Here is a 21,444-nt window from a genome sequence, read left to right on the forward strand (position 1 = left end):
CCCCTGAATACTAGATTCACGGGTGCCCCTGAATACTAGATTCAGGGGTGTTACAGGTAGGTAAAAAGGTTGGGAGAAATCGGTCCCTTTCCTGGGTTCGGTACACCGCCTATTATGCCACCCTCCAGTGGGAGGGGGCATAAGCCTTTCCCAGGTTGGCTGGGTCCCCCCATCTGCAAGATGGCAGGTACTGAGAGTTTTGCTTCACCTCGCTTCCCCCCCTGAGGGTTGGAGTTGTTAGAGGTGAGAACAACTCTCTTCCTCACTTGTTTTTCCTGCCAGTTCTCCCACCCAAAATGGGGGCCAGAACCAGTGAGGACCAGTTGCTGAAAGCAGTAAGTGGCCTGGGGAAGCTCACAAAGGTGGCAAGCCTTTGAGGCTTCGCCTTCTTGGACCCTGACCATCCTCGAGGAGGAGGCTTGGCACCTCGTCCCAGGATGTGCATTGTTTCAGGCTCCTGAGAGCATCAGGCTCTTGATTCAGGGATTCAGAAACATGTCTGGTGATGGCAGCTGAAAGAAGCCACTCAGCTTTGACACTATTGGTAGGTCATTTTTTCAGGGGGAATCTCTAAGATACCCTCTGTATGCATTTTTCATTAAATCCCACACTGGCATCAGTGTGGGTTTAATGTGCTGGGAAGTTTGATACCAAACTTCTCAGTTTTCAGTGGAGCCATTATGGCGCTGTAGGGTTTGTAATGACAACTCCCAGCACCATATACTCTTAATGGCAGCATTGCACTTACAGTGTCTAAGAATGGACTTAGACACTGTAGGGGTACAGGGCTCATGCACCTGAACCCTCACCACTGGTATAGGCCACCCAGCTAAAGGGGTGACTGATCAATGCCAGGGCAGTGGGTTGTAGGCATGGCACACAGGGATGTGTGACATGTCGACTTCATACTTTGTTCTGCACCAAGACACGCAGCCTGCAAAGGCAGTTGTGAGTGTGATGGTACAGGGCCTCTAAGGGTGGCACAATAAGTGCTGCAGCCCTGAGAGGTCTTCCCTGGTCACAGTGCCCAGGGTACTTGTGATTAGGGGTGGGCTGAATTTGCGTAATCGCGTTACGCAAATCTCCGCGAAACGGTAAAAAATCTCCGCGAACATGCAGAAATTCCACGAATACGCGGAATTGCATGTTCGCGGTGCTTTTTTCCTGTTCACAGTTGCTGTTTGCGTGCTCGGGGAGAAATATCTCGCGAACACGCATTTTGAGAACGCGAACAAGAAAAAATTTCGCGAAGTCGCGGAAAGCAGAATTTTGGGCAGTTTCGCGTTCTCCGCGGAACGCAAAATTACCAAAATTCCGCAAATTCCGCAAGCGGAACGGAATTTACCGCCCAGGCCTACTTGTGATACCATTTACCAGGGGATGACATGTGGCCAGAGATGCCAATTGGGTTTTGTTTTCAATGCAGTTTTAGGGAAAGAACATAGACCCCGGGTACCTGATTGGCAGGAGCCCAGGGCACACTCAGCCAAATCACATCAGAAGCTCATCAAAAAGTGAGGGCTACCATTCAAAAAGAGGGCACTTTCTCACACCTATAAGTTACAGTCTATAGCAGGCCTTGATAATCCTGAAGGCAGGGTGCTTGGTTCTAAGTAAGAGGGTGCCACTGCATGAGCAGGACACCCCTTAAGCCTAAGGAGTCCATTCTCAAGGGTTGTTAGTGCTGCAGCCATTTACGACATACAAAGTGACTTTATGCGACCGTGTGGTGACCAACTTTAAAACAGCTGAAAGTAACCCTGTCATGTTTGGTGTCAAACATCGTGTAATCATACCCCCAAACTGGTAACTGGTGTGGGAGGTATGATTCCAGCCCTTAGAAATGAGTTTAGTGAGTTCCCTGGTCTTCCCGGTATCAGCCTTCTAGCCCTGGGCAGCCCAAAATCGTTGCTGCCAACCAGAGACACATTTATGCCCTCCTGCTGCTGAGCGAAGCTCGAGCAGGGAAAGGCAGAACAATGAGCATCCTGTCACAGGGAGGTGTGACCACCTACCAGACAGGATTTAGTGTATTAGGCCTGGGTGGGTATGCTTGCCAGTGACTGAAAGTCTGCATGAGGGGCACATTTGGTGTCCCTGTGCATAGTCCAGTTCAAACCAGTCCTGGGAGCCATTGCTCTGGCACAAAAGTGGACAAAGTACATGGGAGTAACATCCCCACTGTGCAGACTCTCCCCTAGGATGGTCCCCTGAATCTGTCCAGCCCTCTCCCGTGGGTACAAAAGGGCTTACCTGGCTGTAGGACCTTAGATTCGAAGACAACAAGATTCTGAACCAGAAACCACTGAACTTCGACCGTCTGGACACTCTGGACTTCGCTGGACTTCGTTTGGGCCCAACTTCATCTCCCCCTCAGTCTGAAGCATTGTCTGTGCCCATGCACCATACAAGCTCCATGCAGGATCTATAGAGCATCAAGGATAATGGGAGATGTGGACTAGACTGATCTGGAGCTGCACAACCCCCCACAGTGCTTTGAAACCCTCATGGGTGAGTAGCGCGCTTTATAAATACCTGATTGATTGATTGATTGATTGATTGATTGATTGATTGATTGATTGATTGATTGATTGATTGATTGATTGAAGATATCTCCCTTGGAGTGAAGGATACACTCCCCTGCAACCACAGGCACCACATCATGACTGACCGGTCTGCTGATCCTGAGCTTCTACAGACTCTGAAGGCTCCAGCAAAACAGTAGGTGGTTTTCTACATCCCTTGAGGTCCGAGCTACACTCTTTCTAAATTTGAGGCCAGAATCCCTTGTGAGGGCTGCAATACCTATACCCCTGTGCCCTGCAATCATTTGCAAGTGCATATGCTTGTTGGCATTTCCCGAGCAAATGCATTGTGCTCCGAGTATTCCCAATGTCTGGCTTCATTTCCTACAAAGAACTCTGGCCTCCTCGCACCGAGTGCTCCGTGGGCCTTTGCTTTGTGAAACTGTCTCCTCGCGACTCCTGTGCCTCTGACCTGTGGGTCCCCTTGAGAGTCAACTTTGCTTTTCTTGAGCTCCTCTGGTCCCTCCTGGCCTGTCCTGACTCCCCTGTGTTTAGTGAGTGTCTTGGACACTGCTGGCCCGAAACATAACCTTCTTTGACCTTCTGCGTGGGTTGCAGTTGACAAGGCTTCTTGGTGCTCCAGCCAGACACCAATCCCTCAGTACTCGACATTCTTCATGGGACAGCACGTATCCATCTCCCTGTCATCCTCAAAGTCTTCTGGTCCCGGTGGCTGCAGAGTCAAGAACCCCCTTAACCCACCTGAAGAACCTGACATCGGTGGGCATTCGTCTATTGAACCACAGGTCAGTCCTGAGTGACCCGACTCTGTCCCCTCTGCTTTCAGGTACCCTTCAAAAAGAATCCACCTTTGGATTCCAATGGACACTCTTCTTTCATCCTTCAGCTGCTCTTCTTCAAAGTCTTCCATTGCGATTGACGGCAGTTTCCGATGCCACTTCAAACCTATCCACTCGGCTCCCTGGGATAGGTAACTCAGGCTGGGTGGCTCTCCAACCTCCTAAGTTCCACGGGGTTTCTTCAAAGTCCACTGGGCAGGGTCCTTAAACTTTAAAACTTCAACAGCAACTCTCCCATAGAATTGTAGGAAGCACACAATCGTGTTTCCACACTGCACCCGTCCTCCAAGGAGGTCCCTACTTACTCACCTTGGGTGGTTCCTAGGAGTCCCAGCGATTCTACATCCTCTAGACACTGTCGTAACTCATGTTGTTGTTCTTATACCACAATTTTAGTATATGGTTGTGTCTCCCTCTGGAGCCCACTGTGTATTAGTGCTATTTACTATTGTTTGTGTGCTCTGTGAGTATCTTCGTGCAGAAGATACTGTGGCATACATAAAGACTGTTATATCAATAAATACATATTTTTATAACTACTGTGTGGTTCTCCTTTCATTTACCCAATACTATAAGGTTGCATTCTGGTAAAACAAGCTGCTTAACATTCCTTCAAGACTAAGCCTGAAGGCTGCTCTCCAAAGCTACCACTAGATAGCTTTCTAAGGTTATCTTTGACCACTTAAATTACCATAAGGGTTGTTTGGACTGGTACAGGGTGCCCACTTTAATTAGTGGACAGCATATACCAGGCCAACTTCTCACAGCTTCACACAAATTCCATGCACTTAAGTGACAGCCCATAAGCATTGTGAACTCCAATAAATCTTTATTTCGGCCTACAGCCATAAAAGAATAAAAAGGAGCATAGTACAAAAAATAAGAAAAAAAAAAAAACTATTTACATTTCACTCCAATTCATAAATGAGTCCAATTTCATACTGCTCACAATCAGATATACATAAACTAGAATGGACAAATTAAAATCAATAAAAGATCGAGGTCATTAAAACTTGAGAACAATGGCACCCACCAGCTAGATAGGTGTTTCTGTCTTTACCTCCACATGTGCATCAAAATAGAATGAGAAATAGAAAACAGAATACATTGATTGGTGTTACTTCTAAGGATCCTGAGTGTAATCGTAAAATTCCTCGTCCCTAGTACCTGCAACATAGTGGTAGAATCCACTTGTGTCTCATTGCTTGGTAACTTGGGCAAAACAATATGACATGCTCAGTCATTTCCTCAACCTGAGGGCAAAAAGGGCAAGAACAACCACCATCACCTGAATAGCAGTTCCATTTGGCTGCAAAGGCACGTTGAAGAGGAATCCCTAGGCAGAATTTATCATAGAAGTTCATTGCCAGTGACAGTTCGATCTCATCTAAGTAAGTTTCCATACAATAATCAATTTTAAAATGTAAAAAGGAATCAGTGAGCGATCCTGCCCTTACATTATATTGCCAAAAAGCAATTTTTAGCTCAGATTTGGAAAATATCTAACCAATGCCAGGAGATGACCATAAATTGGAATACCTAATCCGACCCAGACAAACCTTCATAGCCCAAAACCAGGAAATTCTACAAGCCCAAGGTTGCATCAGGACATCTTCAACAGTCATAAAAAAAGAAGAGAGTTCAGGGATGAACCACAATCTTCGCCGCCAATACGAAAGTGGCCTCAAAAACCCACTACATTATTAATCTGTTTGAGACCATAGTCTAGACCATGGGTACTCATTTTCCCAGGGGCCACAGAGTTTGGTCTTTGGTGTGACCGAGAGCCGCACTGATGCCAGCAGGGGGTGCAAAGTTGGTGTAGGGAAAGCAAAGCATGTATTTTAGTAGCTAAACTCAATTGTGCAATGTGAAACCAGAAAACCTGGGATGATTCCAGGCTTCTCCATCTGAGCAAATTGTGTGACCCTGGTCATTTGTTTCGTTTCAATTCCCCTCCTTTTTCTTCATTATCACATATATGAGGAACTCGAAATACATGACTTCAGGATGAGTGCTGTTCAAAACCATCTTCTGTGCTTGGATGTAATCATTAATGACAGGGTGTTAGGGGGAGCATGAACGTTTCTAAATTCATGTCTGAAAATCATCACTTTAAGAAAAATACTTCTGAATGCACTGCTATAATTTGATTTACTAAGGTAAAATGGTTATACAGGTCAATGGAATACAGTTTTTGAATTTTTTAAAGACTATCATAGTTTTACACATTTGCTGTCTTTCACAATGAAGGTGTTTCTAAAGTTAAGGGCCTTTCACTGACTGCAATTAACCTTTAAATAAGTGCTTGCTGTATATTTAACATTTGTATTCATGTTAATGTTGAATTGAGCAAACAGCTGCTCAGTGCTGCTACTTCCCAGGGGGCCGCATGTAAAGGTCATGAGGGTTGCATGCGACCCTCGGGCAGCACTTTGAGTATTACTGCTCTAGACATAGTGGTACAAGTCAATCAATCAATCAAGTGGCTTGTAAGGCATAACTACTCACCTGTAAGGGTCTCAAGGCACTGGTGGGGGGATGACTGCAGATCTGTCACAAGGCACTGTGGTTTAGTCGTAGAGCCAGGTCTTGAGGTCCTTCCTGAATTGGGGCAGTGATGGTGATTGCCTTAGGGGGAGAAGCAGGGTGTTCCGGGACTTTGCTCCGAGGTAGGAGAAGGATCCTACTCCGGCTGTGGTCTTGCAGATATATAGGATGGTGGCTAGGGCCAGTTGAGCGAACCAGAGTTCTCTGGTGGGTGCGTGGAATGAGAGGCAGTGGTTGAGATATGCAGGTCCTGTGTCATGTAGTGCTTTGTAGGTGCGTGTGAGGAGCTTGAAGGTTGTCCTTTTGTTGACTGCACGCCAGTGGAGGTCTCTCAGGTGGCTGGTGATGTGGCTGCGTTGGGGGATGTTGAGGATGAGTCTGGCAGAGGAGTTTTGGATGCTTTGCAGTTTCTTGGAGTTTTCTGGGTGATGCCGGCATAGAGTTAATTACCGTAGTCGAGTGGGCTGCTGATGAGTGCCTGGGTGACCATCTTTCTGGACTCATGGAGATCCTCATGAAGATCTTTCGGAGCAGGCATAGCATGTGGAAGCAGGATGATGGGACAGCATTGATCTGGTGGTTCATGGTGAGCGAGGAGTCCAAGATGATGCAGAGATTTCCTACGTAATCTGTGGGTGTGGGCGGGGGTCCAAGATCTGCAGGCCACCGGGAGTCATCCCAAGTGGAGGGGGTGGAGCCCAAGAGGATGACCTCAGTCTTCTGTGAGTTTAGTTTGAGGCAGCTGTCCTTCATCCAGGTGGCGACAGCCTTCATTCAATTGTGGAAGTTGCTCTTGGTGACTGGGTGTTCATTGGTGAGGGAGAGGATCAGCTGTATGTCGTTGACGTAGGAGACGATGTTGAGTCCGTACTTCCTGACGATGGCTACGAGCAGGGCCATGTAGCTGTTGAAGAGAGTGTGGCTCTGGAGCCCTGAGGCACTCCGCAGCCGAGTTCTATGGATTCCGGGTGGAACAGTGGTAGCCTGACGCTCTGTGTTTGGCCGATAAGGAAGGTTTGGACCCATTCTAGGGCATTTTCACGGATGCCGGCGTCGTGGAGTCTTGTGCATGCGGTGCGGTGGGAGATGGTGTAGAAGGTGGTTTAGAGGTCCAGGAGGATGAGGGCTGCAGTTTCCCCTCAGTTGAGGAGGGTGCAGACATCATCTGTGATGGTGAGGAGGGTGCTCTACATACTGTGATTGCTTTGGAAGCCAGATTGCGAGCAGTCCAGGATGTGGTTCACCTTAATGAACTCAGAAAGTTGGACGTTGATTGCCTTCTCAATAGCCTTGGCTGGAAAGGGGAGCAGAGAGATGGGTCTGAACTTCTTGAGTTCCTTCGGGTCATCAGACGATTTCTTCAGCAAGGGGTTGATCACTGCCCAGTCTTCCGGAAATGTGGTGGAGTTGATGGAGCAGTTGATAGTGCGGCAGAGTTCAGAGGCGATGGAGGTGGTCCATGGTGCTGGGAGTGGTCACGGTGCCTTTGGTGCACTTGGAGTGGAGGAGAAGGTCCTTCGGCCGGCGGAACGTCAGAAGAAGGTAAGTCCCTGTTATGGGGGTACTCACTGGCAAACCACAAAGATTCCTTGCAAAACAGTTTCAATTCTTTGTAATGGACAGGAATCCTGGAAACCCCAAAGTTCTTCCTCATACAGTGAGGCCCCTAATCGCTTTTATAAATCTCAAGAGCGGGAGTCAGTGGATGGAAAGAGGAAGCCCGGTGCACCCTCAAAATACCTCCACAACGCTGCTCTAACTTAAGACCACGCATCCGGATGAGAGATGTCAAATAAAACCTCTCTGTGTATGCATAACCCCCAGGTATGCGAAATGTATCTTCTTTCCTGAGTTGCTTTATTGAGCATCAGATTTGGGTAAGTGGTTGGGCAGATGTTAAAAACCATAAACGTAGTCTTGCTGAGGTTAGTCTGCAGCCTCTGCTGCCTGCAGAAGGACTCAAAGCTATCCAAAAGAATCTGAATACCCATAGGGGATTTGGATAGCAAAAGGGTATTGTCCGCAAACAGAAGGGCTGGGATCGTAACCCTGGAAAGACATAGGGTATCTCCCTTGCATTGCTCCAATTGCGATACCAAATCATTAATATATAAAAGAAAAGGAGTTGTAGCTAGCACGCATCATTGCCTAAAACCTAGGCTAACTGGAATGGGGTCTGTCAGTTCACCCTGTGGTCTACACCTGACCTAGGCATGATTATTCAGGTGTACTCTAATAAGAATTTCTGCAAGGTACCCTGGGACCCTCATCTCCTTCCAGGTCTTAAACAGCAAATTTCTAGGGACTAGGTCGAAGCCAGACCGACGATCCATGAAAATAACATAAAGTCTGCCTACACCCAAAAGCACATATTTCCAATAAAATATTTGTAGGCAAAACACCTGATCCGTGATCCCTAGGCTATCTCTAAAACCAGCCTGCAAAGGAGATTACATATTATTGTTGGATACCCAAACACTCAACTAATTCAGGATAACCCAAGTAAATAGCTTCCCAAGCACTTTCTATGAGGATGATCAGACTATAATTTGAAGGCAAGGACCTGGAGACTTAAACATTCGGAGTAATCTCTGCCCGGGCCAAGTGGGGAGCATATGAGCCCCATTCATTATAGCATTAAAATACACTGTAAAGTAAGGACACTAAGCATCCATGTCAGATTTAAAAAGATTACCAGGTACCTTGTCTAACCCAGGAGCTTTATTGGGTATGATCCGATCCATTGCGCGTGAGATTTCAGTGACGGAAACACTGGGAACTACTTGCAGTTCTGGCTCAATGCTAAATTATGTTACGGCATCAGGAGTTGGAACAGAACTGAGCTCACTCGGGGGCGGGGCAATGGAGACTGCCCGGTTAAATCCTTGCACCTCAAACATAACTGGGAATAATAATCTGCCCATGCAGAGGAAGAGACGTTAAAATCCAAGGAAGCTTGGAGAAGAGGATCTTTGTTAGCAACAATGTGCCAAAAGTCCAGATAGTCCTTTCTATTAATGGTGCTCAACATAGTCTCCCAAGTAGACAGCTCCTACTTTCTTTTTGCATCAGAGATTGTGCCCTTATACAAAATTCTAGACTTCCTGGTATTAGCTCTAGACCATGACTTGATCAGCCAGGATAGGCACTCCTAGCTAACCGGCAGGTTTTTAAATACCAACGGGCTGCATTTTTCATCTTGGGGATAGATAGGTCCTTAAGTAATGAAGACATACGATTATAGATGTCTCCCAAGCTGGAGTACCGATCTGCTAAAGCTGAACTCTCCATTACAGTAACTACAGTGTCCAGGCATGCAGTCACTATTGTAAACCCAAATCCTCCTCTGAGCCTACCGTGGAGCACTACTTCAGCCTATGCCTGTTATTAGCAGGAACTAACTTTCCATTAAACAGCTCATTCAGTGAACAAGGAAGAGAGTTACCTAAGGCACCCAGTGTCAATCCCAAGGCATTGTGTTCAATATCCTGCCTGAGAACTAGAGCCATATCTACCAGAGATTGCCATAGTCTTACGTCTAATAAAATATAATCAATAAGGCTTGTGCACTGGGGACAATGATATGCATGATTACCTGTTACATCCGAAACAGTTCTCCCATTACACGCCCTAAGTCTGTTACCCTATGTAAAGGCATTATTCTGGGAAATGACAGCAGTCCACCTCTTTACCGGGGTAAGGGATAGATCCAGAATTCCTCAAATTTGGACCTCGTCAGCAATTGGGTCCTCCTGTGAAACAGACAATGGCTCAAACTTGCATTTAAAATCTTCTGACACTATTTTAAAAGCATTTGCAGGCAAGATAACCATGTGGGTTCCAATCAAATCAGTAATCTTTACCTCTGCTCCAATTCCCTCATGTCCTCAACATACATTAATCATAAAGTACACACAAACTGACGGAAAGGAAAGGGAGACCCACTGAGCATCAATTCTGCCTAGATCAATCATCTTGGTTGTGTAGCAGAGGGAAGTTTTACTCCACAATACCAATCCACCCTGAGGGGGAAGCAGCCAAGAAAATATTTACACCCCCAGCTCGGTATTGCAGGACAACTGAACAAGCATCCTGAAATAAACACATATCAAATGAGTTGATAAAAGAACCCCAACTGGGACACTCAAGTTTGGATGCTAGTCCATTAACATTCCAGTAAACAATCTTGGTATGAGAGGGCAAACAAAAAACGGGATTGTCCGGAACAGGGGAGATCATCACTTCAAGATACTCTACCTAAGACCGGCAACAACACCTTTTGAAGTACAAATTTATAAGCAAACAGATACCGAGCTTGGTGTGGCAGGGTGCGGGGTTATATGAGTCCTAACTTTTGAGGACAGAGAAATAGAAGCCACTGGCCAATGGCCAGTGGATTGCCATGACTGGCAGACAAAACTAGACGTCAGTCTAGGCCATCCAAATCAGAAAATGGAGAAAATTAATTTGAAGGAGGGACGAAAACTCATAACCATTTATAATTCCATGGGTTAGTGACCCAGGACCCACCCTTTCCCTTGGTGCCAAATGTTTGTAAAATAACCCCTAGGAATACGGCTTATGTTATCTTTCCCCAAATAGGCTCTAGCTCCACTCCTTACCAACCTCTCAGCCAATTCAGGGCTCCTACAGTTGACCACCAAACAGTCCCTTCCAAAAAGTTTTGGGATGGGCTAGGCCCACCCATCTCAACCTCCTTACCAGCAGAATATCTTCACATTATTAAGCATTGAAACCTGTGTGCCTAGTCAACCAATGACAAACCTTATTCCTTCATTGCACAGGAGATTTTGGACCAGGACCCTGAAAGGAGGGAGCTCCTGTTAAGATCGCTCATACGGGCAACAAGCAGGGGAAAGGTTCAAGCATCAGGAAGGAAAGACTTGGGGGCGTGGCTTGGGCTCTGAGCTAGATAGAGTCCCTGAACCACCTTGGCCCGAGTCGATGCCCTGCAAACGCTTGTTCTTCCGGGTCCAGACTGTTGGTAGTGAGAAGCATCCTCAACTTTAGCTTGTGACAACATAGCTGGACCTTTACTACTAGGCATAGGAACAGGGATGATATTATTACAAGTTGTACCAAGGGGCTGCTGGCAAGACTCCACTAAAGCCAACTGACCACAAGATGCAATTTGGGGGGGGGGGGGGGTATTAGATGTTTAACTAAATTCTCTAAAGAACAAATTGTTGTGAACTTCAAGAACATTACGAATGCATAAGTGATTATTTATTATTGACAATAGATGCCACTTTTGAAAGACAGTAGCAGGTAACCTTCATGCACATTAGTAAATCTGCCCCACAGTGATTAAATGAGAGATATTCTGATATGGGTTGTGAGGTTATAGGATATGGGTAGTGCTTCCAGAGAATACTAACTAAGCATTTTTAAATGCAAGTTCCTTAGTGGACTGAGTGAGCATCACTAATGAGTGACTGATCCTTTTCAGTAAAGATTGGTGGAATGGGGTTATCATGTTTTTATGGGTGAGTATCCTGGTACAGCATTCCATGTCATCTATATCTCACACCATTAGCTACACATTCCAATGCTCTCCATTTTACGTTTACCGACACCTTAGCCCCAACCTAAACTTAACCCACTTCTTACCCAACTCAAACCCATACCCCATTTGTAACCCTAACTCTTATTTTATCCCTAACCCAAACCGTAAGGTTAAGCTACATCTAACTCAATCCCTTACCTTGTCCATACCTCTTATCTTACATAATTCCTCACACCATATTAGTCTACCCACTAAAGTTAACTTCTAAACATGATTTACAACAAACTCCAAATATCTCACTAACCCCATTAATTACCTTAGCTATAACATTTCATTCACAACTTTTTTTTAATCTAATTTTTGTGATCAAATTACCTCCTGTTCTTCAATTTTCTCTTAGTTTTGTGTTACCCTACCTTGCACTGCATGTACCATAATGCAAAGTAGAAAACTTTTCTGGGTTATGATGTAGTGTCTGGTCGTAACCTTTTCCCTGCCCAAACGGTTTTTCATGACCTTCTCTACCATTTATCACACATTCCTAATGTTCCTTTTTGTAAAAATTGCAATCCAGCCTATTGATTACACTTTATCTGGCCCCAGCCGGAGATTACGGCTTGAGTCGGAGAGTACGGTCCGGGTGCAGAGAGTACGCTCCGGGTGCGGAAATTCCAGCCCGAGTGCGGATGTAAAATTAAGAGTCGTAAGTGCCTTCTGTGAATACCAAAAGTAGTACGTTTATGATTTTGTCCCCTTGATGAGTGCCCTCAAACATTGACATCTTGACCCAAGAAAATAACTTTTAAAGTTAAATGCACTAGACTGGAGATTAATGTTTTGATTCACTTACTCCCACATTTGCTTATGACATATTCCCTTTACTTAATGCTTTCTTTCTGTATATCAGGCACAAGTTTAAACAACAAAAAGAAAACAATTATTTTTCAATTTTAGAGGGTATTAAGAGCTGTCTAGTGTAACTTCTAGAGTTATTAGGTGGAATAGTTCTTGAATGTTATGTAATTGTGATCATGTTACTGTTAGTTAACCAATTACCTATATACTATGTAATTGGTGTGTCAGGATTGAATAGGGCAACAACGTTAATGAGCACAATTGAAATATAATAAACTGGATTAAAGAAACTGTATATCCTATTTTTAAGGTAGACAGAGGAGTAAAAAATAATGTACAATCTGCAGTAAGAGGATGTCTGTGCTTTTTCAAGCAATTTGGTAATACCATCTCACAACAAGAGAAATGCCTGCCTATTAACACCAGCTTTTTGCTGGCACATTAGATATCGAAATCCATGTGGGAACATTCTTTCTGCATGTTATTCTCCATTTAACTTAAAGCGACATCTGCAGTAATATCATGGTAATATCATGGTATCATGATAAAACATTTACTAAACACACTCACCCGGGAGGTACCCCGGGTAGGGAAATAGAGGCTCTGGAGTCTCAAGGGTGAGCTGGCCTCCCAACGCAACATATTCACACAAAATAAGCTCCAAGAGAATTTTGTAATTTACAGCGAACTGTGATGTACCCCTCCCAACGCTTCTCAGTAGAACGGTTGGGCATACAAAAACATTTAACGGATTGCCCTCACACACCACCAAGTGTCATGCTTCATCATAGGATAATCCTCGCTTTACAAAACCTGTGAATATCCTTACCATTCAATTTTCTTCATGTAGGGAAATACATCACAACGTTTGTATACTTAAAGGCATGCACAGCGTGCATGCTTCGTCTTTTCATGGAACTTCACACGTGAGGTAAAATCATGTCATTATTACAGTTGTGAGAACATCTCACAATCTTACACCATTGGTGGGTCTCCTACGCCCCATGGAAGAAGGGCAAAGGGACCTCTGTAGTCAAACTCTAAAGCGGGATAAAACAGAGTGGAAAATACACATTCAACGACATTCATAAAAAACAAGGGATATTCTATTCCTCTGATCAGTCAACCTCTTACTTCGTCAAATTTCGTCCCTTACAGCAAGCCTAGATACGTCTACTCCTTCTTTCCAATGTGTGTGGAGTGGCGCAAGGAAAGCGTTTTTATGATGACAGAAACTAGCAATCAGCAGGTTATTGATGGCACCTGCTAGGGGAGAAGCAGTCGTTCTCGAGGCAGGTGCTGCCTTCATGAGGGGCAGTTACTGTGTGGATATGTCATGTGACTCATGGGCACTTACTCTTGAGCGCTCATGGGAATTTTAGTTTTGGTTGTCAGAAAGGGACTTGCCATACCGAACCGTGCAAAACGCGGTGCGATCAGTCTGCAAAAGCAAGTATCCGACGGGGGTCGTGCTTTTGATGTACATTCGCCATACTCTATGAAATGTCCACTGAATCATGTAACAACGACAGGTGTAATGTTGTCAGCGACAGGTCTTGTGTACTCATGTGTACCAGTTCATCACAGAGGTTGGTAAAAAGGGGGGGCACCATTGTTTAGTTTTGGAAAGCGAGATTAGTTAAGAGGTAGACACAGGTCACTCTGGTCTGGAGGCAAGACATATTGCCTCAGTAGGATTCTGTGTGCCCGTCCTGATGAAAGCAGCGGACTCAATTGAGCCATAAGGCAGAAACATTTTGACGATAATAGTGGTGATGGGGTACAAATTCCCCTTATCTCCACAATTGATTTTAATCACCAGGTGCAGTCTCTAATGAATAACGTGTTTTAGGATGCCACACTGGTTTTTAACACACATATCAAGGATCCATTCTTAATTAGAAATGCCACCCTCACTCCAGGTGTAGGCCCGCCCTCCATCAAACAGAGGTTTTGGAGAGCGAGGATTATCCTATGATGAAGCATGACACTTGGTGGTGTGTGCGGACAATCCGTTACATTTTTTCGTATGCCCAAAATTTCTTCAGAGAAGCATTGGGAGGGGTACGTCACAGTTCACTGTAAATTACAAAATTCTCAGGGAGCTTATTTTATGTGGATATCATGATAAAACATACACTAGAATGGTGGTATGAGCCTGAATGGCATTAGCATTTCTAAATGAGATCCTTAGTGCTAGTATTTCTGTTTGGGATATTTTGTCATTGACATTAAGGATTGCATGCTTTTGTTTTTGTTTAAAATTGGCATTTGAAGTTAAGATATTGACAGTTAAATGAGCCCTTTAAATGCATCAATAACTTTTTTATGGAACAGAAATCATTAAGTATACAGCAGAACTCTCCCAAAGTATTGTCTGAAATGTCCTACGTTTTACAGTCAGTTCAGAACAGCTTAAGTGGTGAAGAGCTCTATCTTTTTGCATATGCCAATCACATACTGGCTGATAAGAAACATGTGTGTTGCTGCTTTAGGTTTGCTTTCATGTCTGAATGTGCAGAGGATCACTCCGTTTGTTGACCTTACAAGTATTTCACTCTACTTCTAAGGGAGCTATTTAGCAAATGTTGACTATGACCTGTTCAGCCATGGGCACAATGGGTGTCAGGAAGGCACAGAGACACATGAGCAAAGGCCTCTCCTGTGGGGAACTAAATAGTTTAAGTTGGCATCAAAGGAAACTGTATACCATCAAAACTTGTTACCTTGTGCCAGACTGACATATTTAACATTGAGTGTCCAAAATGCAATTCTTGCTCTCTCACTCTACCTTTCTCCCTTTCAATTAATAATAGTTTACTCATTGCACTCAAGTTGCATAATCACAAACCATATTTGGTTGGTTCTGTTACATGTACTTGGTGTTAAGAAAGGAAGATCTTGCTGCTCAAATCTTTATCATAGAATGGTAAAAACTGATTTTTGGAGGTTGTAACTTATGACAGAGTAATTCATAAATAGAGATTGTGTTGCATTTTGTTGTGGTGGTGAAGTGTTGTTTATATTCTGTTGTGTTTTGTGTTGCACAATTGCATTACGTTGTGTGTTGTACTGTAGTTGTGGTTTTTCATTCTATTGTGATTGTTTTGCTGCATTATGCCCTATTTTACTTTTGAGTATTATTATTTTCCTTTGTTTTTGTTAAGCACTATTTTGTGACCTAACAAAATGCGGCTACATTTCCCACCAAATGCAGCACAGTCCTATCAAGTTACAGTGACAAGTAACATTCACAAGTGTCTGCAGTGGATACACTCCACTGCTCTAACCCTTCAACTTTCTAAGACAGCTTACATTTACTAAAACTTTGTGCTGGGTTTGTGTCACAAAAAGGATGCAAACCGGTGTTGAATCTGATTTACTCTTTTGTGCTTATGAGTGTCACTAAATTAATGCAAAATAATGCTATGCACTACTTTGTGCTACTTTGCATCAAGGATTTTTCCTATGGGTGGTACATGAGCATTGCTATGTAATAAATCATGGTTTCTGATGACAAGCTCTAGATGCTAAAAAAGGTAGACAGTGGTTTGCTCTAAATATTTATATCTCCTCAAAGCAGGTGTATCATTGGAGAGAAGTTTTGTTTTCTCTAATCTTTTCCAACTTCGCCCGAGTGTTCTACTGTATGGCAAACATACAAATGTGGACAAGTTTGAAACTATGTTTCAGCATAATATTTTCTACTGTAAGTGTACCCTTTCAAGACAAAACCTATGTTACATATCACACACTCACCTTGCACTATGGTGCAAGGGTCTGTGCGTGGCTCTAGGTAACCTAAAGTGTGTTTGTGAAGGGGCAGAGAGAAACAGCGCCATAGCTGTAGTAGTTTTGGTGCTATTCTATTGTGTCCCTTTCACCACAACAAAGTAACTTTACGAAATTTGTGAATTTTGCCCATGTCTTAATTTAGCTCTTGCAGTACCACAGTGATCGCAATGTTTCTTGTTTATGGGCAGGAAACTGAATTTTACCTGCAGAGAATGGCATGAATGAGTTGTTCTTCTTAAAACCACCATTTTCATCCAGGAAGTGTTCGGGATGGAAATTTTCTGGGTCCTTAAAGGCCTTTGGATCTCGTAACACAGAGCAAAGAAGGGTAATCACATCTGTTCCCTGGAATATGAAATGAGTAAAAGTCAAAAAATTTAATTAGTAACTAATTTTTTCTTTTCACGCTTGACAGGCCTGAGGAATGTACTGTTCTCTGTTCACAAACCAAAATGTACAGATTTCACCCTAACTGATTTCTGACCAAGGATGTGGTATGAGTTCCCTTTAGGGCCCATTGTAGTTCTCCCCTATGTTAACTTAACTGCACATATTGTAGGCCGCTTCGCTTTGCAAACGTTACACATAGCACATTTGTTCTGTACCACTATATTATTCTGGAAATAGGCTGCAATTGTATTTGGTATTCAGTACATCTGACTGGGAATCAGTCTGGACATTTCGCACGATGTTAAACAACATCATGCCCTATTTGTCTATTTTGTCGGTCACTAACACATTCTAACATTTAGACATAACAAAGAGCCTCAGCTGCATTTCTTATGAAATGAGCTAAGACTTGGTGTTTTAAAAACAGAGAAGGGAATTTCTTGCAAAGGAAATGTCCTGGGACAAGCACACTAGTGCTACCCAATCTGACATGCAGACCAGCTAATGGCAAATGCCAGGTATAGGTCAAGTGCTAATCCCAGAGGTCACTGATATATCACTGTGCTCACAAGATGAGGGTACACTTAGGCAGATATATCCTTCGCCATTATAGTGCATTTCTTTGTTTTTATTGTTTATTAGTAATGCTAATTACACTGCTCAGTTGTTTATGTTGTCTAATTGCAGCTTGATTGCTTCATGATAGAGCACAATAGTTTCAATAAATATTGTAAACTTTCCTAAGACTCTTTTCTGTTTTTTGTGGACATGCATGAGTGAGAGAACAAAAGGTGATGATCTGTTACTACAGCTCCCTGGGAAGGGCTAGAGTGATGTGTACTGGGGTGCCAATATACCTGTTAATCTGGGAAGGTTAGGAGGGCAGGAATGGCGCTATGTGCTAGTCAGATTTGGGCCCATAGGTACAGATGTGGTATGGTGACACAATCCATAAATACTGACGCTCTGTGATCCCAGACATAGCTCTGTTTCCAAACAGAATCCCTGCAACAGATGCAATTTTCCTCATGACCGAGGTAATTATATGTCACATTTCAAAATTTCCATCTGCAGGGTGTCTCAAAAAAACCTGTCGAAAGACTCTTAATTAGCTAGGTTGTTTTTTCTGACCAACTTTAATTAGCTGTGAACGACAGAGAGATGGACTACAAGTGACTAGGATACTCTGTGCATGCATTTCATGAACAGAACACATTTTAGATTAAATGCAGTCCTTGTTCCTTAAAGGGACAGATGCTGTTTCAAAAATGAAGCACTGTCTTATTTCCCAAGGCCACTAATCCTGATGTTCAAAGAAAATTAATATATGAATACTTTAAAAATATTTAATTTAAAACAGATCCATTTAGAAAATAACATTTGTAAATGCACCTCAGTTATAACTAACTTACCACAGTTATTCCCTAGTCAGAGTTCATTAAAACAAAAGATGTGGGTTAGAATAACTAGTGCACAAGACTTCGACTTGAATCTTGCAAATTTGCCAAACTATTCAACACGGCATTTGTCTGTTTTACAAAGCTGGGTTTATAAACCACCATCTGTGCAGTTCAAAATCAATCAGAATCAGAATCAAATTTATTTGGCTACAAAATAGCCATAAAAGCGTACAAGATGTGTGCAAAAAGAGCAATAGCACCGAAGGTACTCAGCCCATCAATGGGGTTTAAAATTTTAATATATACAAGATCTGTGCAAAAGAGCAGTAGCACCATAATTCACAGCCCATCAATAGAATATTAAAGCATATAATAAATAACAACAAATTGTATAAAATCAGGTAAAACAACAGCTTAATTGTGCTAGGCTCACATGCAGCGTAAGTGAGCTGCTTTAGCAAGTAAACAGAAGAATCAACAATAAAATCAATCCAAAAGCATTGTCCTCCTGGAACAAACTGCAGCTTGGAGAAACGTTGCTATGCAACTGTAAGTTTCATTGTCTGTCAAAGTTTGTAAAAAGCAGTATCCCTGCATACAAGATCATATCTTTCTATGTCTCATAATGGGCATGACAATGTTTTTTGTATACCGTTTATAATAGCCACGGGAAAAAAGAAAATGCATCATAGTTTGTATAGACAGATTATTACGTGGGCATGTGCTGGAATCAAGCTTGTGCTGGTACCCAAATGGGAAGTATTTCAGTATGCCAGCCCTAAAGCTGAACAATAGAAAGGGTACCCACCTCCTGTTTGTGTTCCACAGAGAATCAGTAGGAATCTCTCCTGGGTTAAGGTGAAAATAATTCATAGCACTTTGTTTCTGGCTTTCCACCCATTACCTCTGTTTTAGCTTGTTCTAATAATAGAGCCTGCACTTCCTTCCTACCAGCAGGTGCCTGTAGAGCTCTATCTAAAAGCATATCAAATAAGCCAATTCCTTCCAGAGACTTTTTTAGCATATGCCAACCAAGGGATAGAAAGTCCCTTATCGCAAGCCAGGCAGTCCGAAATTGTATTCTTTGTTAATGACGTGCCTTCAGAATTCCAAATGGATAACCATAAAATGGGCAGACGACTAGAGATTTGATGGCTCAAATAATCTAAGCCCAACACGCTATGGCAAATTGAATGAAATGAAGGATTTATAAAACGCTACTTATACCCAGAGGTGTCTATGCGCTACCTTCAGATAGATAGGACTATATAGGGTTGCCCAAGGATAAACTTCTAAAAAGCCAGATTTTTAAGTCCTTTCTGAAATCTAAATATTAGTTTCTTTTCTAAGAGTTATTGGCATGGAGTTCCAGAGCCTCGTCGTAGTGGTGGTAAAACTCCTGCCACCCCATCAGCTGATCTAAGGGGTCTTACGGGGTATATGGCTTCAGATATTGTGACATCTACACCTGCCCTAGGCCGTGCAGAGATTTAAAAGCTATGCACAATTCTTTGAACAGGATACATTTTGCAACTGGAAGCCAGTGCAGTTGTATCGGGGCCTTAGAGGCAGATTCAAATCTTGCAATCCCCAAGAGCAGTCGTGCTGCTGCATTTTGTGCCATCGAAAGCTTGTTAGTGCATCGCTTTTGTGTACTTGGGAACAGAGCATTACAGTAGTTCAGCCTGGATGAGATGAGTGCAGTGACCCCTGTTTTTTTTAGATCAGAAGGAATAAAAGGAAGTATTTTCCTTAAGACTTTGAGGATGAAGAAGCAGATGGATGTAGTATGGTTAATTTGAGCTTCAGATGACAATTTAGTGTTGAACAGTACATTTAAATTGTTTGCTTTGTTTGTTGGGTTTGGCAATACACCAAGTTGAGAGGGCCACCAGCTATCTGCCCAGATTGAGGAGCTGTTGCTAAAGAGAAGTACTTTGGTTTTGGATGAATTAAACTAGTCGAATATCCAGTTACCTATCTGACACAGGAAGTCATGAAAACGAACTGCTGTTGAATTTGATGGGCAATTCACTGAAACATTTATCTGTGTGTCATCACCATAAGACACCAACGCAAAGCCATAACTCCTAATTAGTTTAGCCAGGGGGGTGACATAAAGGTCAAATAGAGTTGGACTCAAGGAGGATCGCTGAGGTACTCTACAAGGAAGCGAGAAAGTGGGAGAGAAATAGTCTCCAAGAGCCACCGATTGGGACCGTTCTGAGAGAAAGGAGCCTAGCAGGGAAAGTGCTTTATCTTTGATCCCAAGTGAGGCTAGATGGTCTATCATCAGCTCTTGGTTGACCATATCAAAAGCCGTTGATAGGTCTAGAAGGATCAGGGCAGCACTACCCCCACCATCCAAGGTTTGTCTGAGCTCTTCAGTAGCAGTGATCAGAGCTAGCACTGTACTATGATGGGCTCAAAATCCAAATTGGGGTGAGTCAAGGATATCATTATTGGTAACAAAGGTAGATAGTTCCATGTTAATGGTTTTGTCTATCACCTTTGTGGGAAAAGGAAGTCTCGAAATTGGTCTGTAGTTGAGGGTGTCATTGTTGTCCAGATTTGGCTTTTTTATTAGCGTTAGTATGGAGGCCTTTTTCTATTCAGTAGGAAAGCGCCCTAGAGTGAACATTGTATTCAATATAGGCGTAAGGAAAGGGGCTATGTACCCGGGGGACAAATGAACAGTTCTCGGTGGGCATGGTTTCAGAGGGGGATCCCGAATTGATTGAGGTAATAATTTTTTGTGTCTGATCTATGGTGGAAGTAGTGAATGTCGAGAGTATAGGCAATTCAGGGCCAGAATGTGCGGGCAATGAACATTGTAATTTATTCTATTGGATAGGTGTCTGGGCTGAGCACTTGTCCAGAAGCATAAAGGTGTCATGAACCAACTTTACCTTATGTTGGAATGATACAGCTAATGAGTTAAAGAATTGCTGACTAGTTCTGAGATTTTGTGTTTCTGAGAGTTTGGAAAGATTTTTAACCGTGGCAAATAATTCTTTGGAGAAGCCATTGGCAGATTTGATTTTTTTCTGTATCATACTAAGCATTTTCTTTCTGGATTAGGTTCTTTAATAGTTGGATAGATGCTTTGATTCTTCGTGTGTAGATAGTGGGGGCTTTGGTCTCACTATCTGTAGGTGAAGTTTGCGTTCATTGCACTTTTGCCGTTTTGCACTTCAGTTCAGACCGAAGGTCCGATATTTTTAATTATTTTAAATCAGGTGTTCTAAACTGCTGCTTGTTTTAAAATTGCCATAGTGTGTCCAACTTACCCGTGATTTGTGTTTGCTACTGACTGCGGTTACTCTGCCTCATTCTAGGATTGAGCGCTTGGCCCCAGCGATTCCCGGAAGTATTTCGGGAATCGCACTGCACCAGGGGCTGACGCTCTAGTTGTTTCTTACGCCGCCTCGATATCTGGCATGCTGGAGCGTGCGCGCAGCGTGTAGATAGTGGGGGCTTTGGTCTCACTATCTGTAGGTGAAGTTTGCGTTCATTGCACATTTGCCGTTTTGCACTTCAGT

General features: G+C 43.3%; 1 protein-coding gene across 1 annotated transcript in view; it reads right to left on the reverse strand.

Moving 5' to 3' along the window:
* LOC146798089 (cytochrome P450 2G1-like) overlaps positions 1–21,444 on the reverse strand; it is a 698,777-nt gene that overhangs the window by 80,449 nt on the left and 596,884 nt on the right. The window contains exon 8 of the mRNA XM_085625309.1: positions 16,316–16,457. Coding sequence (XP_085481435.1) covers positions 16,316–16,457 — 142 coding nt within the window. The remainder of the gene's footprint in view (positions 1–16,315; positions 16,458–21,444) is intronic.

Source organism: Triturus cristatus, chromosome 9 (assembly GCF_964204655.1).
Source record: "Triturus cristatus chromosome 9, aTriCri1.1, whole genome shotgun sequence".
Classification (NCBI taxonomy): domain Eukaryota; kingdom Metazoa; phylum Chordata; class Amphibia; order Caudata; family Salamandridae; genus Triturus; species Triturus cristatus.